The sequence below is a fragment of the Piliocolobus tephrosceles genome, chromosome 17 (assembly GCF_002776525.5).
Source record: "Piliocolobus tephrosceles isolate RC106 chromosome 17, ASM277652v3, whole genome shotgun sequence".
Taxonomy (NCBI): Eukaryota; Metazoa; Chordata; class Mammalia; order Primates; family Cercopithecidae; genus Piliocolobus; species Piliocolobus tephrosceles.
Genome location: NC_045450.1, coordinates 23,357,544 through 23,382,502, shown reverse-complemented (window position 1 = coordinate 23,382,502; position 24,959 = coordinate 23,357,544). Strand labels below are relative to the sequence as shown.

At 43.9% G+C, this 24,959-nt stretch overlaps 1 protein-coding gene across 5 annotated transcripts in view; it reads left to right on the top strand.

Moving 5' to 3' along the window:
• ARHGAP17 (Rho GTPase activating protein 17) overlaps nucleotides 1-24,959 on the top strand; it is a 97,236-nt gene that overhangs the window by 19,566 nt on the left and 52,711 nt on the right. For all 5 annotated transcript variants that reach the window (XR_002726521.2, XM_023192917.3, XM_023192921.3 and 2 more), the window contains exons 2-3: nucleotides 17,209-17,248; nucleotides 18,880-18,984. Coding sequence is in view for 4 of the 5 variants with exons in the window: in XM_023192917.3 (XP_023048685.2) it covers nucleotides 17,209-17,248; nucleotides 18,880-18,984 (145 nt within the window). In the remaining variant the exon portion in view is untranslated. The remainder of the gene's footprint in view (nucleotides 1-17,208; nucleotides 17,249-18,879; nucleotides 18,985-24,959) is intronic.

Here is a 24,959-nt window from a genome sequence, read left to right as displayed (position 1 = left end):
GCACCTTCTGAACATGCTTTGGTGGGTGTTTTTCTGTTCTGCTTTCAGAGTTGTGGGTGGCAAAGGAGACGTGCATGCATAAGATGTTCTCATTACTAAGAGTGCTTCTGATGATAAGAAAAGACCAGTATCCTGTTGGAGCAATGTCCAGATATGATGAAATGCTAGATTTGCCTGGTAATGCTGAAGAAATTTTTTCCTGAATGCTCCATCCCCTGAAGACTCCCCCTCCTGCCATTGGATCAATTGATTTTATAATGTGAGCGTTGGTAAATTCTTAGGAATACAACTATCATAATAACATGTTATGGCATGCAAATTTAACTGTTACTCCCCTGGTAAGTTCCTGAAATGATTGATGGTAGGAAGATTCTCCAGTGTGGAGAGGGACTTAAGACGGTATGGGAGACATTTTAGTTAAGATGATTGAAGACATATTTATTTCCCTCCCCCCCCCAAAAAAATAAAATTCACTGAAATGTTGGGAATGTTTTTTAAGTCTTAGAAGTTAAAAACTATTGTGCTGAAAGCCATTCAGAAAAAAATCCCTGGTGTACTTATTAAGAAGTAGGAGGTTTGCACCTGTAGTCCCAGATACTGGAGAGGTTGAGGTGGGAGGATTGCTTGAGCCCAGGAGTTTAAAGCCAACCTGCACCACATAGCAAAGACCTCGGTCTCTTTAAAAAAAAAAGAAGAAGAAGAAAAAGCTGGTCTGTAGAGAAGTTAAGTGAGTACAGTTTTCTTTGTTCATTCATTGTCCAAGCCTGGTTTTCCTTTCTTTAAATGGACATAACAGCCCTTCTGAAGAATTTTTTTTTTTTCACGTTTGCTGCCTGGTACTCATTTGAAAGCCCAGAGTTTAGCAGAGTTCCTTTCCATGTTTTCTGCAGTCCTTCACTGGGGTTTGCACACCCGATGGCCTAGAATTGGGCTGGCCCTTGGCTTTCCTGCCCAACCTGGTGGTAGAGTGCTGCTGCCTCCTACTCAGCACAAGGCCCAGATACTGAAAGCTTTCACTTAGTCACTTATGTATTCAGCAAATAAGTTTGCTCGTGATCTTCAGCAGATCCTGTGTACCTGAGCTTAAACGGGGTGGGGTTCTCCTCCCACCACGTCGCCTGCATCTGCTCCTCGCTGCTGTCTCTTCCCTCTCTACTCCCTGCCCTAGGTGCTCTTGTACTATCCAGCCTCCAGGTTTCCAACTCATCCAGTAGGTCTCAGAAGCCATCACCAATTTCAGGATCTCTTTCTGGTATCCCAGGTCTGCATTCAGGGCCCCTCCTGTCATGTCTGTAACCCGCAACAATTTAATGAGCTTCTCTGTGCCTAGGTTTCTAATCTCTAAAATGGGTATGACATGGTTTGGCAGTGTCCCCACTAAAATCTCATCTTGAGTTGTAGTTCCCATAATCCCCACATGTCGTGGAAGGGAGGTAATTTAATTATGGGGCGGTTACTCCTATGCTGTTCTAGTAATACTGAGTGAGTTCTCATGAGATCTCACGGTTTTATAACGGACTTTTTCCCCTTTTGCTCGGCATTTCCCCTTGCTGATGCCATTTGAAGAAGGATGTGTTTGCTTCCCCTTCCTCCATGATTGTAAGTTTCCTGAGGCCTCCCCAGCCCTATGGAACTGAGTCAATTAAATCTCTTTCCTTTGTAAATTACAGAGACTGTGGGTATGTCTTTATTGGCAATGTGAGAACAGACTAATAAGGGTATAATAGTGGTATCAGTCTTGTGGTTGTCTTGAGGATTAGGTGGGTTAATACAAGTAAAGCGTGTATTAGGTGGTTAAGAACAGGGTCCCTGAAGTAATATTGCCCAGATTCAGAGCCTAGCTGGGAAACCTTGGGCAATCACTTAAGTTCCTAGGTGCATCAGTTTCTTCATCTGTAACAAGGGGGTAATAATACTTACCCGTAGAGTTCAATTCTTGCAAAGCACCTGGAACAGTGCTGAGCATGTGATATGAGCTCAATAAATGTGAGCTGTGGTGATAGTGACAACTCCCAGGGGACCCTGCACTTCCCTGTTGGAAGCGTCCTTGCACTGGAGTATAATGACTTATTTTCCTCGATAGTCCTTGAGCTCTGTCAGAGCAGGGGCCTGTCTTACTCATGATGGCTCATGGAAGGGAACCCGAAAATATTTGTTCAATGACTAACCAAATGACGAGTTAGTGCAAAGTATACATGACACCAGTCTGTGGTTGAATTTGTTGATGGGCTATGTAGCTCCATTCAGTTAAGGCTTAATTATTCTGAATAGCTTTTTGACAAAACGCCTCGTTAAAAAACAATCAGATTTCTGTTTTAAGGTACTTACAGAGTCCTTTCATCCATCAGGCACTCTTTTCTTTGACCTTAGGAAAGGGCAAGTGGAGATTTAGGGTGTTCCCCACCCAGAATCTACCCATCATCCCTCAAAAACTGCCTCACCCTGACTTTCCGGGTGACTATTTTTTCTTCATTTTGTGCACCATGCTATGCATGGAACTTTCTGGGCCACATCTGTGACGTGTGCATTGTACAATTCCAGAGGAGCCACCATTATTCAGATTTTCAGCACTAGATGCCTGTTTAAACCATGCAACATTTGTCGTTTTTGGAGTTACAGTCCTACATCTGCAAAGCCCAGTTTGGAAGGTTTCAGAATGTTCCCTCCTTTGCTATTTTGTTGTAGTCTCTTAAAAGTCCTGTGGGAACGTTGATGCAAATATAAATAAAGTAAGGGGCAGAAAGGTTAAGGGATGTATTTTTAGATGCTGTGGTTAGTTTGTGGTGGAACTTGGACCAGAATGTAGCTTGCAAATTTAAGAGAAACTTAACTTTGGTCCATGGCCTCGAAGGTGCTCTTTCTGAAGGTTCAAAGACTGGTTCACATTGTGTAATTCATTTAATGGGTGTCTGCCTGCACACCCACGAAACAGGGATGATAAAAATTGCACTATATGGGTACACGTTTTTGCCCATTACTTTTTTTTTTTTTTTTTTTGAGACAGAGTCTCACTCTGTCACCCATGCTGGAGTGCAGTGGTGCGATCTCAGCTCACGGCAACCTCTGCCTCCTGGGTTCAAGTGATTCTTCTCCCTCAGCCTCCTGAGTAGCTGAAATTACAGGTGCCTACCACCATGCCCAGCTAATTTTTGTGTGTGTGTGTGTTTTAGTAGAAATGGGATTTCACCATGTTGTCAGGCTAGTTTTGAATTCCTGACCTTAGGTGATCCGCCCACCTCAGCTTCCCAAAGTGCTGGGATTACAGGCGTGAGCCACCATGCCTGGCCGCCCATTACTTTTAATGGCAAAAGCCACAGTTACTTTTGCACCAACCTATTACAATGAAATAATATAGGCAAAAGTGCTTTCATAACAGAAAACAATGTATAAATGCAAAATATTACTATTACATTTTTTTTAATTTTAGTATTGGAAATTTGGTGTTAAGAAATTCTCTTTTGGCTGGGCACAGTGGCTCATGCCTGCAGTGCCAGCACTTTAAGATTTTAGACCTTGTCTCCCAAAAAAGGATTTTAGCTGAGGCAGGAGGATCACTTGAGGCCAGGAGTTTGAGACCAGTGTGGACAACATAGCGAGAACCTGTCTGTACAAAAAAATACAAAAATTAGATGAGTGTGGTGGTGTGTGCCTGTAGTCTCAGTTACTTGGGAGGCTGAGACAGGAGGCTGCTGAGTCCAGGAATTGGAGGCCAAAATGAGTTATGGTCGCACCACTGCTTTCCACAGTCTGGGCGACAGTGAGACCCCGTCTCTAAAAAATAAATAATAACAAAAACTTTTTGGATTACACATGTTATGATCCACCAATTCCAGTTTCTATGTTTGATTACTTTCTTGAACAGGGAGCACTGTATTTATGAATTTTTCTTGTACCTTTTCCAAGTTGGTAGTTTATAGTCAGATTCTGCTGTACTGTTTCTGTTAAAATAACTGTGCGTCAGGCCAGGCACGGTGGCTCACGCCTGTAATCCCACTACTTTGGGAGGCTGAGGTCAGGAATCGAGACCATCCTGGCCAACATGGTGAAACCCCGTCTCTACCAAAAACACAAAAATTAGCTGGTCATGGTGGCGGGCACCTGTAGTCCCACCTACTCAGGAGGCTGAGGCACAAGAATCTCTTGAACCTGGGAGGCGGAGGTTGCAGTGAGCCAAGATCGTGCCGCTGCACTCCAGCCTGGTGACAGAGCAAGACTCTGTCTCAAAAAAAAAAAAAAAAAAAAAAAAAAAGCTGTGTGTCATTGGCCAGGATAACTATTTGGGCTCTGGGTCTGTGTTCTGGTCTCTCCTCTCGATAGCCACAGAGGCCTCCAGTTCTCCCTACTTCCATCCTGTACCCTGCTATTCGACTTTTCATTCTGAAACTCAAACCTGTTGCCATTCCATTACTGAAAAACCATCAGTGGCTCCCTGTTGCCCCCCGAGTTCCATGGCAGGCAAAGCCTTTCTTTGCAGCCACATCTCCACCTCTTGTTCTGTACCCTACTAATTACACACTCCTCCCCAAACCCCTTCTCCCCATGCTCTTTGGTTGTCCTGACTTATCTGAGGTCCATTTGGACTGTTTCCCCGCTGTCCTGGCCGCACAGTTCATCACTCTTTTCTATCTGTGCCCCCAAGGTCTCTCATCAAGGATGAGACCTTTTTTTCTCATGAACTCCTCAAGGTTGGGGACTGTATCATTTCTGTTTCCTTTTTTCTTTCTCAGTTCCTGACATTTAGTGGGAGCTCCATAAATACTATCTGAATGAACAAAGATCTAAAATCTGAGGCTCTTGGAGTAAGTCCATCCTTGGATGGATGGTTTATACTTGGAGACTTGCTTTCGCTTCTCTGTAGATGCATGCTCAGCTGAGATGCGCTGGTGCAGGTGTTTCTGTAGCCTCCTTAGCAGTGGTGGGAAGCCCGGCAGCTTAAGACGTTAGCTTCTGATGCAGGGTTTGCTAACTCTCCACATATTCTGTCCCTGAGTTCCTGTTTATCGTTTGCCTGTGATTCTCTTTGGTGCCGCCCCACACGGTGTTATCACAACCAACCCTTTGTTCTGATTGTACGTCCTGCCCTGCTCCTGCTCTAAGTCTGACTAGCTTTTTGTCTTTGTGTGGTCCAGGCTCGACTGTCACTTCTTCCAGACAGAAGCTAGAACAGCTTGATAAGTTTGGAAAGGTCATTCTTAGATAAGACTTGGGATTTATCTGAAGGTTGTTATTATTTGTTGTAATTTTCAGAACAGCTAACACTCCATGAACCCTCACTAGGTGCCACCAAACACGTTAAATGAAGTACATAAGATGATGTTCCTAAACAACTACTGTGGTGGCGGTATCATTATTATTATTATTATTTTATGGTTATGATTATTCCCATTTCACCGTGGAGGAGATGTCACTTAGTAAGGTGCACCTGTGAACGTCTGGCCTTGGGATTCAAAGTCTGGTCTGTTTGACTCCAGAGCCCTAACTCTTAGTTCTGACTGTATCCTGCATTCTTATCCTTTGCCGGGAGTGAAACTTAGAATCTGGTATCACTCTGTTTCTTACAACTGAATTTACTCTGCTTGTGAAGGCCGCAGAGTAAAGCCAGTTGTGAATCATGCACATCAGCTCCTTCCAAAATGCGTTTATGGCCTAGGGCATAGGGACCCTGGAGACGACGGTGCTGCAGTGCGTTATGGCCGTTACCCTTCTAGTCTGTCCCGCTGCTCACTCTGCCACCTGCCAGCTGTTGCTACCTGAACCTCCTTACAGTGGTTCTCAGTGCTCTCTTTGTTTGGGAATTGCCTGGGGAGCTTAAAAAAAAAAAAAAAGAAAAAAAAAGCCAGGCCCCACCTCCAGAGGTTCTAAATCATTAGTTTTAGTTTGGAGTCCAGGCATCAGTATTATTATTTTTGACAACTTTATGAGGGCTGTGTGTGTATTTGTGTTTGGGGTGGGGAGGGACGTGGTCTCACTCTGTTGCCCAGGCTGGAGTGCAGTGGTGTGATCTTGGCTCACTGCAGTCTCCACTTCCCAGGCTCAAATGACCCTCCTACCTAAACTTCCTAAGTAGCTGGACTACAAGTGCTCACCACCATGCCCAGCTAATTTTTAAAAATTTTTTTTTTTTTTTTTGAGACAAGATCTTGCTTTGATGCCCAGGCTGGAGTGCAGTGGCACGATCATGGCTCACTGAAGTCTTGATCTCCTGGGCTCAAACAGTCCTCCCACTTCAACCTCCTGAGTAGCCGGAACTACAGGTATGCACCATCACGCCTGGCTAAGTTTTTTATTTTTTGTATAGATGGGGGTGTCCCTGTGTTGCCCAGGCTGGTCTTGAACTCCTGGACTCAGGTGATTCTCCCAGAGTGCTGGGATTCCAGGCATGAGCCACTGTGCCTGGCCTATGAGGTATATTTTATAGATCATAAAATTTACACATTTTCTCCTTTTATTTTTAGTTGGCTGCAATGTTTGTACATATTTATGGGATATAGAGTGATATTCTGATATGTTTACAATGTGTAATGATCAAATTGGCATAATTATCATATCCGTCACCTTGAATGTTTGTGCCTGAATTGTGAACATTCAAAATCCTTTTCTAGATTTTTGAAAATGCACACTAAGTTGTTGTTAGCCATATTCACCCTGCAGTGCTATAGAACACTAGAACTTATTCCTCCCATCTAGCTATAATTATTTACCCCTATCCATTAACCTCTCCCTATCTCTCCTCCACCCTATGCTTCCCAGCCTCTAATAACCACAATTCTACTTTCTATTTTTATGAGGTTATATTTTTTTTTGGCTCTCACATATGAATGAGAACATGTGGTATATATTTTCCTGTATCTGACATATTTCAAAAAATGTCTCATTTTAAGTGTACAACTCAATGATTCTTAGTAAATTTACAGAGTTGCGTAACCATCACCACAACCCAATTGTAGAACATTTTTGTCACCCCAAATAAGAGCCTTTGTACTCCTTTACAGTTAATCCCCATTCCCTTCCACCCCCCAAAGCCAACCACTCATCTACTTTCTGCCTCTATAGAGTCCCATTTTCTGGCCATTTCATGTAAGTGGCATCACCTGTATTATTTTCAGAGCCTCCAGGACTGTCATGTGTAGCTCTGGTTGAGAAGCACTGTTACCTTCAAGATCTTTTTCCACTACTTTTTTTCCTACTATTTTTCTGAGTGGCTCAGAAAACTCAATAGGCCCCTGCCAGGGCCGTCTCTTAGATCTGTGAGCTAAATGAGTCCTTGTAAGTTGGACTGAGAACTTAATGATCATTTACAACCTGTTTTTTTATGGGGATGAGCTTGTCAAAGTCCAAATGTGCTGACCTACTTTGGAAGGGAGCCTGCACAACCTGTCTTCAGACGCCGCGCGCCTCCCCAGCAGCCATCAGTCACAGCACTGAGTCAGAGCCAGTGTGTGGCCTGGCCTTGGGCACTTTTGCTTTAGACTTTTTGTGTGGCTTTTCAGCCCCTCCTAGCCTCTGGCTGCCTCACCAGAGCAGTAAACTGGACTCCTCCTCAGCTCCCTTCCCTTAGGCAGTAGCTCTATGTGGTTGTACTATCTGCATTGCAATATTTTGCAAAATATTTCTCACATGTTTTTGCCTGCTTAAATAAATTTTAAAATCTCAAACTCAGCTGCCTCCAGGTCCAAGCAAGTACCATGAGTGACTGGAACAGGCTGGGGAATGAGGCACTTGGAATGCCCGAGAGGCCATTGAGGTGGTTGATGGCAGAAGGGAGATTTCTTTCAGACTTTGCTATAAGCAAGAATCGGTGGCGGAGCTTTGAGACAGGCCACGTGGTTAGAGCAGGGATAGCAAATAGATTCCATTTCATGTGCCAGAGGGGAAAAAGCCAACTGACCGAACAAAACGCTGCGTGGGTAAGCTTACATGTGCAGGAAAACGATAAACCTCAATTCAATTTAGGGTAAAGTGTAACTGTTCATCTTAGTCACTGGAGTTCAAATAATATTATCAAGATTAAGTTAAGATTGAGAAGGCTTTTATTGTCTTTTAAAGTAAAAATTAAATGTTATAACACTGTCCTAGAGAAGCTGTAAATACGTGGGCAAAATACCATCATTTGGGGAAATAATTCAGAGTATAGAACTATTAGATCTATTTTTCCCACGTCATTGCCAAAATATTTTCTGTTGAATCATTTCCCCCCGATAAGTATCCTTTTACTTTTCAGTGTTAGGCATGGGAACAATTTTTTCCCAATAGCATCCCTTTAGAGTTCTGTAAACTCTCTTACGACTTTTAAACTGCTTTGTGGCAGGTATAACAAATTGCTTCATTTTTAAAGTTTCAGAGAGTCCTTTATTTTAAAAATCCAATTAAGTAGATTTTAGATTCCTTCCCAGAAATCTAAGACGACAGCTAATCTAATGAGATAAAACAGTAAAAACTTACTCAGTAGTCCTCCAGCTCACTATGAAATCAAATTATGGCATCATACTAGGCTCAGAGGCTCAGGTGGATTTTGTAAACACTTGAAACGGGAGATGACAGTGTTGCACAAAATCATATTCCCAGCAGAATGGAATCCACTGCCTGGTCCTGGGTGGGCTCTGTAGTTTCACTGTGAATACAAATCACGTTGCATGAGTAGTGTTTATGTTGTTGCCCTACATACAATATTCAGATCCTTGGTAGATTAGTCAGTCTGTCTTATTCCTCAAAAATGCTTTCAGATATTTCCTGGTAACCAGCATTGAAAATGAGTTCATTAAAAATTCTCTCCATGCCCCATTTCGTTTTTTCATTTTAATTGACATATCAGTCAGTGTGCAAGTGTAAAAGCCAGCAGAACGGTGATCTGTCATGTGAATTTGTAAACCAAAAACCAGCAGCCCTGTGAGCCCAGAAGCCATGGGAGCCATTGATGTTTGATGTTCGTGTTGGCACCTCGGCCATGTATTTGCCATCCTTGGGTGGGGGGTGACCTTGGTGGTAGAAAGATGAGCCCCTGCTCTCAAGGCCCCAGGATGACTGAAAGGATTGAAAAGGAGCAATTTGGCAAAGTCTTGAAAAGCCAGCGTCTCTCAACCCCTGAAATGCCAGTTGGGAAAGCACAGAAATCCCCCTTCTGAGTAAGAAGAATTTGGATTTGGGAAGTGATTAAAAAGGATTGAAGTTTCATGGGAAAATGGACTTCACTTGTACATAGATCAGGGGTCAGCAAACTCTGGTCTGTGGGTTAAATGCGGCTGCCACAGGCTCAGAATGGTTTTGGCATTTTTAAATAGTTGAAAAACATTAAAAGAGGAACAGTAGTTCATGACGTATGACAGTCAGGCAAAATTCACATTTCAGTGTCCGTAAATAAAGGTTTATTGGGGCACAGCCAGGTCCGTTCATTTATACAATATCTGTGGCAGCTTTTGTGCTGCAGTGGCAAGCTGAGTCATTACATAGAGACAGTATGGTCTGCAAGCCTGAGATGTTTATTGTTGCTGAACTCTTGGGTAGAGAACTGTTGTTTATTTAGGTCTTGTCCTGAAATATGTTTATCAGTAGAGACCAGAAAACAGTGATTAAAATACTTCAGCGTTTTTGAGGAGGTGAGTGGATGAAGGTGCGTAGGTGCAGGAGAGACATAACTTCTGATTTCTTCCTGTCACCAGTGTCACTAGCACTGGGCTGTGCCTCCACATTTGGACTGAATTATCAGAGGCAGCCACCCCTGTTCATTTTGGCAGCTGCTGCTTGCCTATTAGGCAGAGTGTCCAGGAAGAGAAAATACACCTCCAGCCCAGCTTCACCCATCCTCAAAGTGATTCTGAAAAGCCAGCTATCAAGGTTTGCACCACATCCTGCAAGAGTTACTGATAGAGACCTGGGATTGGCCAGCGTTTTCTGTAAATGGCTGGATAGCAAATATTTTGAGCTCTGCAGGTCATACGGTGATGTCTTTCGCAACAACTCAATTCTGCCGTTGAAGCTCAAAAGCAGCCGTAGATAGCACATGAACACATGAGCCTGGCTGTGTTCCAGTGAAACTTCTGTAATACACTGAAATGTGAATTTCATAAAATGTTCATGTGTTGCCAAATATTGTTTTTTTCCAGTCATTTTAAAATAATCACTCTTCTGAGCTTTCTGGACATAAAATATGGGCGGTGAGCTAGGTTGAGGCTGCAGGTATAGTTTGCTGACCCTTGGTTTAGATAAACTAAGTGTAGGGCTTGCTAGTCAGTCCCTCTGGGTTTGAATCCCACAGTCCCACTTATTAGTGCTGGGGTCCTGGGCAAGTTACCTTTCAAGGCCTCACTTTCCTCATATGTAAAATGGGGGAAATAGTGGTTCCTACCCAATAGGGTTGATGTGAGAATTAGAATAGATATAGGTGCCAGCCTAGTGTCTGGGCATAGAAAGCACCCAGCAAATGTAGCTGCTACTGTTGTTGGCTATTATGAAGGCTCAAGTAGATCCCTACAGCCTTGGAGGAACCATTTGTGATGTGGAGGTTTGATGGTCTTGAGCTGTCTTCTGTCCACAGTTCAATTAGATTGAATATGAGGCTGGAGGGTTTGGTGGTGCTGCCTTGCCTTTGTGCAGTTAAGTAGAACATGGTATATCCACAGAATAGGTTACTGTACAGGCATAAAAAAGGAGGTGGTAGAGTTGTACATGTGTGTTCTGACATGTAAAAATGCCCCCATGTCTACCTGTGTGCGTGTGTGTGTATGTGCATGTATGTGTGTGTGTGTATATATGTCCTTTGAAATCACTTCTCAGCCTTGGCACTGTTGACACTTGGACCTGAAGTAGGCAGAATAATGCTCTGCCCTCCCCAAACATGTCCAGGTCCCAATCTCCAGAATCTCTGAATGTCTTAGATTACATGGCAAAGGGGGACTAAGTTTGGAGATAGAATTAAAATTTCTAATCAGCAGAAAGGGAGATTAGCCTGGACTAGCCAGGTGGGCCCAGTGTAATCACAGAGGTCCTTAGCAGTGGAAGAGAGAGGTTGCAGAGTCAGAGGAAGATGGGACTGTGGCAGAGAGGCCCAGAGTGAACCGTACCGGCTTTGACAGTGCAGGAGGAGGACAAGGAATGCGGCCCACTCAAGAAGCTGGAAAGGGCGAGGAAGCAGATACTCCCCTCGCGCATCCAGGAAGGCATTCAGCCCTGCTGCCACCTTGATTGTAGCCCAGGGAGACCTGGTTGGAAGTTCTGACTTGAGAAGTGTGATATAATACACTTGTGTTGTTCAAGCCACTAAGTTTGTGGTGATTTGTTATAGCAACAATAGGAAACAAATCCAGGGCTGTATCCTTCCTTGTTCATAATTCTTTATATTATTTAGTGTGTGGGGGGGTGTTGCATTTAGGATAGTTAGTAGCATCCTGGCCTCTACCCTACAGATACCCATGATGACAACCACAAATGTCTCTAGACATTGCCAAGTGTCCTCTGGGGACACAGTTGCCTCAAGTTGAGAAGCACTAGTTTAAATTTAGAAAAAAATTGGGAAGGATATATAACAAATTCGTAACAGTAGTTGCCTCTGGGATATGGGATTGGAGGAATGGCTTTCCCTCCTCTTTTAACATAAAATTTTTAAAACTGTGAATTTCGCCTCCGCCCACCCCCTGTAGACTTTGTTTTTTTTTAGTTTTCAACTTTTTTTTTTTCCATTTTATAAAAAGATTAACCTTGAAAGATAATATCACATTTCAATTTTAGTCATTATGAATTTTACTGTGGAAGACAGTTCTATACACCTATGGCTGCTTTTCGACCTAATTTTACTAGATTTTGTTTGACATTGTGAATGTCCTTTTTCCCAAAGATGTGATAGACGTCCATTCATTCATTCAGTGTGTATTTCTTAAGTGGCAGGCAGGTGCTGAGCTTGGCGCTGGGGAGGAGTGATGACTTCAGAGCTCTCTCTCTGCCCTCATGGAACCTGCTGTCTAGCAGGGAGGAGGACAGTGGTGATCTTTGCTTGGAGGACCACAGTCTGCATCGACCGTGTGGACTTGAGCATTCGTGTCCATGGTGTGGGAGTTCCTGGCTCCCATAGTACATGTTTTATGAAGGAAACTACCAGAAATCCAGGATTAGAGATGGAAAATATCAGACCAATTAGAAATTTTCCTTTGACTCTTACCTGGTCTGAGCATTTTCTGTCTTTTTGGTACAGTGAACTATTCCAGATTGAAAACACTTCTGTTTTCTCCTTGCCTGGCAAGTGAGCTCAGTGAAACATCCTATTAGCCACACTGCAGGGTTGGACATTACCATACCAGGTCAAGGGAAAGTGACCCTACCAAGGCCTGGGCAACACGGTTGCTTTGAGAATTACAAGGAGAAAATCTGTGCTTTACCAAAAAGCAAATTAAAAATCCTGCCTGGTATAAGCCTTGTTTGAGCGACTAGTGAAATTGCAGAATAGCTTCATCGGAAAAAACAAACCCCAGAGTAAAATGGCGAGTGGGAAGTTCCTTCCTGATTCGTATTGTTTTTCCAGTTGCAGACAGGAAACATTCAAGGGTGTTTTCAAGCCCAGAACACTGGACACAAAGAAGGCTCTGACAAAGCAGGAAAAAACCCATATACAAAAAGTTTAGGAACATGGAGCAAAATGTCTGATTCAAAACAATCTCGATTGGGCGCAGTGGCTCACGCCTAGCACTTTGGGAGGTGGAGGCGGGAGGATGGCTTGAGCTCAGGAGTTTGAGACCAGCCTGGGCAATGCAGTGAGAATGTATCTCTATTAAAAAATATTTTAAAAATTACCTGGGCATGATGGTGCGCATCTCTCGTCCCAGCTACTAGGAAGGCTGAGGTGGGAGGATAGCTTGAGTCCAGGGGTTCGAGGCTGCTGTGAGCTGTGATCAGGCCGCTGCACTCAGCATGGGAGGAAGAGCAAAACGTCTCAAAAAAAAAAAAAAAAAAAAAAAATCTGGCCAAAAAAATTGGGGGGTGCGGGGGGTCACGCTTGTAATCCCAGCACTCTGGGAGACCGAAGCAGTAAGATCACTTAAGCTCAGGAATTTGAGACCAGCCTGGCCAACATGGTGAAATCCTGTCTCTACTAAAAATACAAAAATTAGCTGAGCGTGGTGGCACATGCCTGTAGTCCCAGCTACCTGGTGGGCTGAGGTGGGAGAATCACTAGAGCCTAGGAAGCAGAGATTGCAGTGACCTGCGATTGTGCCACTGCACTCCAGCCTGGGTGACAGAACGAGACACTGTCTCAAAAAAAAAAATTATATATATATATATTTTTTTGATTTATCAAGTATTATTTTTATGATTGGATCACTTTGTCTACTTTTTTTTTGTTTATAGGTGTCTTGATGAATTCAGTCTCTTGCCCCCTGCCTTGCTTTAATGAATTACAAAAACTCAACCAAAGATAACATTTCTCAGTAAAAACCAGCACGTTTCTGTGGCTTATGTACATGCCTATTGAATGGGCACCTTGGCCGATAGTGGAATAATTGTGAACTTTTCATATCTCTGGTAAAGGTGAGCACTGCAAAACAGTTCATGATAGGAAGCACCGAGGCTTGGACCAGTCACAGTGATGAGGGAGATTAGGCCATTTGGACCACATTATTGGAAGAGATGGAGACAGTGCCAAGTCCTGAAAACTAAGATGGACACCCACAGGCCAGCAAAAGAATCTTTGTGTAAGGGATCCATTCCAGTTTGTGTATTATACTCCATAGTCATGATTTGTCACTTAAAAGTAATTCTTCCCAATTATAGGTCACTTTTAATAATCTTAGGGAACTCTAGTTGGGTTTTGGATTTTTTTTCTTTTTTGAAACGGAGTCTCGCTCTGTTGCCCAGTCTGGAGTGCAGTGGCACGATCTCAGCTCACTGCAACCTTCGCCTCCCCAGTTCAAGCAATTCTCGTGCCTCAGCCTCCCAGGTAGCTGGGACTACAAGTGTGTGGCACCACATCTGGCTAATTTTTGTATATTTAGTAGAGATGAGGTTTTGCCATGTTGACCAGGCTGGTCTTGAACTTCTGACCTCAAGTGATCCACCTCGGCCTCCCAAGGTGCTGGGATTATAGGTGTGAGCCACCCCGCCCCCTCAGTCTCTAAAATTGATTAAAAAAAAAAAAAAACTAAGCCTGCAGATCCAAAATTGATTTTATTAATGTAATATATATAGCCTCCACAAACACAGGAAGCATAGGGGAAATTTCTTTGTAAACAGTACATTAACATTTTCGTATAATATATTCAATACAGTTTTCAGCCTCCAGAGCTTTTCACGTAAAGTACCTCTAAAGCAGGCAGAGGGTCCAGTTAATGTGAAAAAAAATGGCTGGAAATATACTGATATTCTTTACGTTTTGGATACTCTGAGGTATGTTTTCAGTTGTGCATTTGTAGAGCTTGACGTTGGACCAATTCTTTAAGTTAGGCACACTTCACCCCTGGCCATATCAAACATGCTACTTAAAAATGTAAGTAACATGCTATTTTTAAAAAACCTCAAAACTGTGTATTCATGTAGTTTGAAAAGTCAAATAATATAGTAAAAGGCTTATCACAAAATATGGTGGGTTCACTCCCTACTCTCTGAGATTTCCCAACTCCAGAAGCAACTACTTTGAATTATTAGCAGTTTATTGTGACATTTATTCATATTCATAATTATAAGTAATACGTGTAAACAGTCCTTTGGGTTATCAAATTAGGTATTGTCTGTTGACTTTCTGTTCTGATAAATGAGGGTTTACGGCCCTTTCCCTCTGCGTCTGCTCCCCGCATCCTTCCAATACGGTTATAATTTTTCATTATATTACTATTTGATGTTTATATTATGTCCAATCAATTATTTGCAGCTGAGCCTATTAGTACTGTGACTGTCTTTCTGTTTCTAGTGGACTTTTTGTTTTTCCTGAAGTTAATACTTGCCTCGTTTTTATGTTTGCTTTATTTTCTTTGTGGCTGTTGCAGCACTGTGTTCATAAGTTTAATAACTGCCAAGCTCTATTTGAATTGTTTGTGGTTGTTTATGTTTTTAATTTCAAGTACCAGTGTGAGGTTACTGAGCAAGGAGTTGGGAAAAGATGCACATTGTTGGTTGTTCTGAGCTGGCTCTAGCGTACCCCTGAGCTATTACTAACTCTCCCACATCTGCTTATAACCCACATTGGGATTGTAGAGCAAGTTCTTCTCTTCTTCTGTTATTTCTAAAAAAAATAATTTGCTCTGAAAAAGGACATATTTATTCTGATTCTCAGGTTGAATCTCTTTTTTTGAACTTGTGAAAATTTTAGTAGGCCTTGAGACTTTTCTGTGTATACTCGTACTTACAGAAGGAAGTCATTTTAGAGTTGAGGTGGATTCTGTCAGAGATGTACAGGGCCCTGTCCAGATTTGGGGGTTTTGGCTAGGCAAGAAAGGCAAAAGTTACCCAATCCCTGGTGGCATTTTGCTAAAGGAGTGATGAGGCATTGGCAAGAGGAATGGGGGCGTCTAATGGTGAAACTCTAATGATCTCATGCCAGGTGTGTTCTTGCTAGGCTGACTGTCAGGTTTCTTTTTGAGTCTGGTTCTTTGACCTCATGGTCAGCTGGGGCCCTGCTTCCCTTCCCTAACTGGTATGACTTACCCGTGTTTGGCTCTTCAGCAATGTCTGGCACTGTGCATGCCAAGCAAGGTCTAGGGTGGCATATGTTGGCCTGCTGCTGGTGGAACCTTTTCATAGAGTTGAGAATTGACTGCGTCTGGAAGCTGGGGCCTTGACTTTGTCTCCAGGCCCTGATCCTCTGGCCCTGAGAGGTATTTGAGTCAGGTCAGAATTCCAGTTTCCTGCAGAAACTGGTGAGTGAGCCAGCCACCCTATAGGCATCTCCAGGTTAACTTGGACAGTGCCATGATGACAAGTGTTAGACTCCCCCGTGGCAGTGCCCCGTTCTGACTAACGTGCCTTTGCCCTAAGTGGAAACTGGAGGAGCAGCGCACTATGTTCCCTAGCCCACACTTGGCACTGCTCTGAGCTTAGCAGCGTTTCAAGGTCATTGTAGGGGTCTCATTTACTTTCTGGCTCAAGAGCTTTTCCTTCTCTTGCATTGGTTCCTGGCCAAGATCATGCAACCCCCATTCTGAATTTCTGGTTCATTGACAGCCTTCCCCTGACTCCCTTCACTGTTCAGAACTGAAACATACTTTTTCTTTGTCTTTTAAAAATTTCCTTCATGCCAGGCGCCGTGGTTGACACATGTAATCCCAGCACTTTGGGAAGCCAAGGCGGGCGGATTACTTGAAGTCAAGAGTTCGGGACCAGCCTGGCCAACATGGTGAAACCCCGTCTCTTCTAAAAATACAAAAATTAGCTGGGCGAAGTGGTATGCGCCTATAACTCCAGCTACTTGGGAGGCTGAGGCGCAAGAATCGCTTGAATCTGGGAGGTGGAGGTTGCAGTGAGCCGAGATCACACCACTGCAGTCCAGTCTGGGCAACAGAGTGAGACTATCTCAAAAAATAATAATAATAACATAAAAATAAAAATTATTGTGGTCTGACAATTGAGACTCCACCAGCTTGAAATGCCTCTTCTGATTACTGGCCACCGTGTTGGTTTAATGGAATGGTCGATGAAATTAGTAGTAGTTCAAAGCATAACAGAGAAGGTTGTGGAAATACTTTGTTTCTTTTAAAAGTAAGGATGGAGAGGGAATTTGAAGGAGGAACTAATTGTTATTGTGTGTGATGGTCTAGACTTGTATCTTTGCGTAAGGTTTCTGGTTGTGAACTGAAGTTTAAGCTTCTGTAGAACAGTGTTTCTCAAAGCCTTGTCTAGAGACCTCCTGCACTGGAATTCTGAGCAAGGATTGGCTGTTAAAAATGCAGGCTCTATTGAATTAGAATAGAATCTCCAGAGGGACCTGGGAAATGGCATTTTATGTCAGCGCCTCCTGCCCTTGGTGATTCTGTACCTGCTCAAGTTGGGGAAGCACTACTCAGGATTATTTGTTCTTATTTGGGGCTGCTGTTCCCCCCAAAGTTTGTTTAGTTATTTTTCTTTGGTTTTGCTTAAATTACTGTCTGATGTAAAAATTGGTAAAATGCCCCCGCCAACCCTTCTAAATTCATTTCTGCCTGTTTTGCTTTAAACTCCAGGCTAATAATTATGGAATTTTAGGAGTTGCCTTTCACTTTTGGATTTCTAACTCTGAACTTTTAATTTTTCCCACAGAGCTGAGAAAACAGAAGTCCTCAGTGAAGATCTATTACAGGTAACAAAATACAGTCTCCTTTAAATGATCTGTTTAAAGAATGGAAAAAAAATCCTATGTGAGAATTGAGGCTTGTGGGCTTTTTTTTTTTTTTTTTTTTTTTAACCAGAAGCAGAATAAAATTAATTAGTGTGATTTTGAGCAGGAAAGAAAATCAGTTTTGTTGCGTGACGATGAAAAGGGGATCTGAAACCCAGCTACCTGGGTTTGAGTCTCAGGCCTGCCCCTGGTTAGCTTTGTGGCTTCAGGGATTTACTGAACTTTCCTGTGCCTCAGTTTCCACTTCTCTAAACTGAGGGAAAGGCTGTATCCACCTCATAGGTTGTTAGGAGGGTTTAATGAGTTAAGCAGGAATAGCGCTGGGAACGGAGCCTGGTATGTGGTAAGTGCTAGGTATTAGTGATCTGTTGTTGTTATTACCGCCAGTGCAAGCCACAGAGACTGTTTCTGACGTGAAACATCCCTTGTTTGCCCTGTGTTCTTCTGCCTCTTTTTTCCCATCTCTGTTAGAGCAGTTGTGTGGCATTTCCCCAGGGGGCTCTGCGTCCCAGCGGGGCGGAACCAGCATTTATTTGCTGTTGTTCCTTGAATACCTTGCACAGGGACTCAATAGACATGGGTCTTCTCAACAGATATTAAATGAGCACCTTCTGTTTCTGTGAAAGATAAGGCACTGGGAGAAATCAGTTGAACAAAACAGATCAAGGCTTCTGTCCTTGTGGAGTTTACCTTCTAGTGGAAATTGGAATCGAAATTAAATTATGGAATTACTTTGTTCATTTTTTGCTTTTCTTTGGTGGCAAATGAATGTGCATTAGTTTTCTAATGTTTGAAAATCTGGTCAATGCAAGATTTGGGGAAGGTAATGTGGAATCTGCTCCTAAGTCCTTGCCCGCCAGCCCTGAGTCTTGGGCTATGGGCTTGGATCTGAAGAAACGCTGCTCTTTTGAGAAAGAGGCACAAGCCATCTCACTGCATAAAATGGTTTGGGGTCAAAATGTATTCTGTTTTGAATTTGTTGATTTATCTTTAAAATAGAAAGCATCCCAAAGGGCCTGCTCTCATTCTTCATGAGTCATCAGAATACACATTTTTGGCATTCCTTCCTGTAAAAAGCAGCTCTCTTTGCCATAAACAGCCATATTCTAGCAATAGTATTTTGGGAAGCTGCTTATGATGCGTGGGTTCCCTAAGCTGACTGCCCATTCTGCTTTAGAGGTTTATTTAAAACACACACACACATACCCTCAAACCCAATAAGGAAAAATTTTGAAAACACAGATCTTGCAGTTAAATTGTGGAACGTTTATTTTGCTGCTTCTGTCTGATGTACATTGTGTGGAAGGCTCTGCTGCCATGAGCTGGAGAGAGCTCTTTGGCATCTCTGTGGTTTTTTCCACTTGGCAGTGGGTCTGGGCCTGGATCATTCATTCGCATCTCTGCCTGGTCCGACCTGGTGCTTTTCTGGTGCTGTAGTGTGTAAGCTGACTGGCACCACTCAGCGCGACAGCAAGTTGCAGCCAAGATCATCCCTTTTCCCTGCATAGATTCAGCCATGCTTTTCCTACCAGCATGCAGACACCACAAAAGGAAGAGGATGAATTTGTTCTCTTTTGTCTCTGCCTTGTCAGATTGAGCGACGCCTGGACACGGTGCGGTCAGTATGCCACCATTCCCATAAGCGCTTGGTGGCATGTTTCCAGGGCCAGCATGGCACCGATGCCGAGAGGAGACACGTGAGTATCAGATGTGACTCAGACCCACAGTTCCTGCGTCTCTCTGAGGCTTTTCAACCCCGGGATTGGTTGGTTGTCCTAAGTGGCATCAGTGGATTGGCCTTTGGTGACTTCTGTCACCAAGCATGCTCATGACGACTGCATGACCATAGCATTCTTTTGTGTTTAAGACATCGCTGGGCTGGAAGCACTCCTTACGCGGAATCTTCTCCAGGTGCTTTTGAAGGCTCCATGATCATGTGTCATTGATAAGAGAGTGGCTGGGTCGGTTATGCATCTTCTGCTGACAGAAAGCGGAAAGCCTGTCTTAAATTGATGTTGAAGTAGAAGTAATGTATTGGTTTGCTAACTGAAAAGTCCAGAGGTTGGGATGGACTTGAGGTCAGGCTTCATGTAACATTTCAGTAATGTAATGAAAAACCCAGTTTCCTTCCTCCTCTCTCCTCTGCCCTCAGTGTCTGCTTTGTCCCTAGACAGGCACCCTCATGGTGGCAAGTTGGCTATTGGCAGCTGCTGTGGCTACTTGTTCCTTGAGTGTGGCCAGTGGAAGAGCCTCTTGCCCAGTAGTTCTCCTTCCCTCCCCTCCCGCCTCTTTTTCTTTCTTTCTTTCTTTTTGTTTTCTTTTCTTTTTGCTTCCCTTCCCCTTTCCCCTTTCCGCTTTCCCTTCCCTTCTCTTCTCTTTTCTTTCCTGATGGGGTCTCACTCCATGACCCAGGCTGTAGTGCGGTAGTACAGTCATAGCTCACTGCAGCCTCAAACTCCTGGGCTCAAGAGATCCTCCCGCTTCAGTCTCCCAAGCAGCTGAGACCACAGTACACACCACCATGCCTGGCTAATGTTTTGAACTTTTTCGTAGAGATTGGGATCTCGCTTTGTTGCCCAGGCTGATGTAGAACTCCTGGCCTCAAGCAGTCCTCCGACCTCGGCCTTCCAAAGCGCTGGAATTACAGGCGTGAGCCACCCATACCTGGCCCCAGTAGTTTTTCTTGATGGCGTGAGAAAGCTGCTTTTTCCAAACTCTTGGCAGATTGAAAGTGCTTTCCATTGCATTGATTTGTATGGAGTTACATTCCCCATTTTTGACTGTTCTGTTCCACCCTAGTTACTATGGATAGGGGGTGAGGAGATGGGATGTGCCAATTGGTTTAAGGTAGTTGGGCCCAGGCCTAGAGCATGGGCTATGGCCTTACCTCCAGCTCATAGACTTTATCAAGACCAGTGTAGATCCCTGAGAAGAATCAGGATACTAGTATAGAGAGGAAGAGGGATGGACTCTAGGAGAGCCCTCCAGTGTCTGTTCCAGGGTCCACTTGTTCAGAGCATTCAGTTCCTAGGTAGAGCCAGTGGAGCACAGCAACCTTTGTTCATGAGGGAGTTCCATCCTTGCTTTTACAAGTTTCCAGCTTATGAGCATGCAGTAAACCTTAGAGCCCATGCAACATTGAAGTGACAGTTTCGGTGACACACAGGGGATTTGCTATATTGTCACCAGGTGTCTCAAAAGTGAGAACTATTAATAGTATGCAGATGATCTATGTTACCCTTTTATGTTTCCTACAGACTTTTATGGGGCACCGTGGCAGCAGGGTTATTCCACTCTTGCACAACAGTGAGGATTCTGCAATCACGTCTGTCACAGGAATGGAAGTTTACATACACCTATGCTTCCACACTTGCCGCAAAGCTCCGTCCCTCAGAACCAGACCTAGCCTACTGGTTCTGCTTCCTGCAGCTCCTTGTCCTTCTCTTGCCTTCTTCTGCTCTGCTTACCCTTTTCACATTGTTTCCTTAGGTTCTCTGCTTCTCTTCCTTATTCTCCAAGTCATATTCTCTGGGTCACCTCCTCTGTTCTTATGACTTCTAACTGATGTGTTTATGCCAGTGACTTCTAAGCCATTTTCAACCAAGCCAAAAACTTACTCTCTTAGATGTCTATTCTAGCATGCATGATCAGTTCTTCCTTCTGTGTTGACTCTCTGAATTCCATCCACCATTTTATGCAGGCTGGAAACTGGGGGGCTTTCTTATATTCCCTGTTATTTTTTATTTTTTTATTTTTATTTTTTTCAAGACAGGGTCTCACTCTGTTGTCCATGCTGGAGTGTAGTGGCATGATCCTGGCCCATTGCAACATCAATCTCCTGGGCTCAAACCATCCTCGTCCCTCAACCTTTAAGTAGCTGGGACTACAGGCTCGCGCCACCAAGCCTGGCTAATGGTTGCTCAAACAATTCTCCCGCCTTGGCCTCCCAAAGTGTTGGGATTACAGGCATGAGCTACTGTGCTGGGCTTCCCTTTTATTTTATCCTCCAAACCCCATAACTGCCTGATTAGCAAGTCCTTTGATTTCTCTCTGTGAATATTTTAAATTGCTCACCTCCACTCCATCTCTACCACCTTGGCCTTAATGTAAGACCTGACTCCCTCTCACCTGGACTGTTGTAGTCACCTCCTGAGCTACATTTCCTATCTGTAATTTCCTTTCCAGTCTGTCTTCAGCCCAATCACCAGAGTCATTTTCCTGAAATACAAATCAGTCTTATCATCCTTCTGCCTAAAAAAAGAATCTTGGCTTAGTGGTTCTTAACAGGAACCAGAATTACACCTCTAGGGGCATATGGAAATGTATAGAGACAGTTTCGGTCATCATAGGGACTGGCAGACACCACTGACATTTGGAGGGTGAACCAAGATGCTAAACTTTTTTTTGTTTGTTTGTTTTTGAGGCAGAATCTTGCTCTGTCACCTAGGCCGGAGTGCAGTGGCGCGATTCCGGCTCACTGCAACCTCCACCACCCGGTTCAAGTGATTCTCCTGCCTCAGCCTCCCGAGTAGCTGGGACTACAGGTGTACGCCACCAAGCCTGGCTAATTTTTGTATTTTTAGTACAGACAGGATTTTACCATGTTGACCAGGCCGATTTCCAGCTCCTGACCTCGAGTGATCCTCCCTCCTCGGCTTCCCAAAGTGCTGGGATTATAGGCGTGAGCTTCCGCGCCCGGCCAAGATGCTAAACGTTTTGTAATGCCTGGTGAAATAGTTCCACACAGGAAGTATCTTAATGCTTGAAGTGCCTCTTCTGAGGGACACTGGCTGGTTCCTATTGCCCGGGATAAAGTCCACGCTCTTTACATGGCTTAAGCCCTTTCTTAGCTGATTCCATTTCTCCTTATCAGCTTCGCTGTCTCCTACTTCCTCCCATTCACACTCTGTGTCAGCCACATAACACTCACCAGTCCCCAAATATGTTACTGTCCCTCACAGTTCTATCTAGTTCCTGTTGTCTTCCTTGAGACACAGTCCAAGTGTCACATATATTCAGTAGAAGCAAATATTTATCAAACACCTACTGTGTACAAGTGCTGGAAATATAAAATGAATGAAATGTAAGTTTTCATGGTCTTGTGGGGGAGATACATACAAATGGATCATTATAAAACAAGATACTCAATAAAACCTGCACAGGGTGTTGTGGGGGGCCCAGAATGGGTACCAAAGGAAGAGGGAGGTAGTCAGGTGAGGCTTCCTGGAGGAGGTGGTGTCTGCCCTGTAAAGGAGGGAAATTAGTGGCAGGTGGTGGGAATATTCCAGGCACCTGCAGCAAAAGTGCTTGGTCCTCATTTCTGAAACCTAATGCTTTAGGTTTCCTTTAACGTCAAACAAAAGTACCAAAGACAGGGTTTTGAGGATGCCTGCACTTTGCACTTGGGAAGAGGAGTTACCACAATAATGGTGAGAGAAGACTGATAGGGAGAAAATTGCAGCAGTCTCCAGGGCTCTAGAAAACATAGGAGGAGCCTCCCAGAGGCCTCATCACATGCCCCCTGCATGGGAAGAGGCAAGAATGGAAGGAAAGAGACATGGGGCAGGTGACCTTCTCAGTCCAGCCACCATTGACATGGTACAACTCTCATGGGTCAGATAAGATAGATTATTAGATTAGAGAATTATTTCTTTTTGTGCGATTGGCATGCGTTTTACAAATTAAGTCTTTAGAGCTTTTAAAATTCATAAATTCATCCCTGGCGAGGCATGGTGCTGTACTCCTGTAATCCCAGCACTTTGGGAGGCCAAGGCAGGCGGATTGGTTGAGCTCAGGAGTTCAATACCAGCCTATGCAACATGGCACAACCCCATCTCTCTAAAAAATAAAAAATGAGCCATACATGATGGCACGTGCCTGTAGTCCCAGCTACTCCGGAGGCTGAGGTGGGAGGATGGCTTGAGCCCCAGAAGTGGAGGTTGCAGTGAGCTGAGATCGCATCACTGGCCTCCAGCCTGGGCAACAGTGCCAGACCCTGTCTCAATACTTAATTAATCATTCATTAATTCATCCCTGATGATAGCTGTTCACCTGTAGGAAGCACAAAGCCCTCCCTGTGGAGGAGTTCGGTGTTGATACTTGATTAATGAGCCCATGTGTTAAGCAGCGTTTCCTTGTTTATGTACATAGGAAACAAGATGGTTGTGGCTTTGGGGTCAGGTTAGGGAAACCACAAAACTATTTACAGCTGCCATCTTGAGTGATGCTTGTCAAAATAGACTTCTCTATTATTTTTTTTCCACAGACTCCCAAAGTTCCAGAGTTGCACAGTATATTTGTCTTAATTATTGCATTGATCTTTAGTAGGTATTTAACCTCCTTTAGAAAGGCAGCATAACCAGAAGGAGGAGTTATCCCCTATTATTCTCATATCTTCCTTGTCCAGAAATGAGGCAGCTGGGAATAGTCTCCTTGTAGCACAGATGGTGCCCATTATTTATTTATTTGAAAATAATTTTGTGGGAAGCCGAGGTGGGAGGATTGCTTGAGACCAGGAGTTTGAGACCAGCCTGAGCAATATAGTGAGACCTTGTCTCTATAAAAAATTAAAATGAAAAAATCAATAATTTGGGGAGAGGGGAAATGGGTGAATGCCTTTGTTTATTTTTAAATTTCAGTTTACTGTTTTGAATAGGTTCTACATTTATATGGTCAAAATTCAGAATATACAAAAGAACTTACAGTGAAGTGCCTCCCAGCCCATTTCCCCAGGCACCCAGTTCCCTCCTCCAGAGCCACTGCTCTTAGTAGCTTGTTGTATAGCCTTGTAGAGATAGTCTGTCCAGTACAAGCCAGTATATACACGATTGTATCAGATGGAGCCCTTTGGAGGCAGAAGAGTCAGGTGACATGCCGGGGTGGGCCCTGTGTTTTTAACATGAATGTCCTTTCTACTGGGCAGGTGAAATTATTTGGGTTGCTGCAGAATTGAAAGCATTTATTGTTAGCAGATTATGACGTTATAACCAGCCCGCTTGTACTTGCCAGGCCTCTTCTGAGATAAGCCATTGGCCCATAGGGAAGACACTGAACAGAGGCCGGGGCCATCAGCACTCAGGTCTGACTCCTGCCTCTCTCTGGGGTGCCTGGCCAGACCACTTAACCTCCTTCGGCTTCGGGTTCCTTGACTGTACGATTAGAACGTTAGATCAGGTGATTCTGTGGTCATTGCCAGCTGAAAAACAAATCTCTCGTAGGAAAATGAGTGGCTTTGTATTCAAAAACTGTTTGGATATTTAGCTAGAAGTTTTTAGCATTTAAGTAAAGCTGTATTTTAGAATGATAGCCAAATTAAGAGCCAGTTTAGACTGGGTGCAGTGGCTCACGCCTGCAATCCCAGCACTTTGGGAGGTCGAGGAGGGCAGATCACTTGAGGTGAAGAGTTTGAGACCAGCCTGGCCAACATGGCAAAACCCTGTTTCTACTAAAAGTACAAAAATTAGCTGGGTGTGGTGGCGCACGCCTGACGCTTAGGCACGAGAATCACTTGAACCTGGGAGGCAGAGGTTGCCATGAGCTGAGATTGCCCCACTACGCTCTGTCCTGGGTGACAGAGCAAGACTCTGCCTCAAAAACAAAAAAAAAACAAAAGCCAGTTTAAGAATGAGTGTTGTAGCAAAAGCTTTTGAAATTGAGCACTTTATTGCATTTA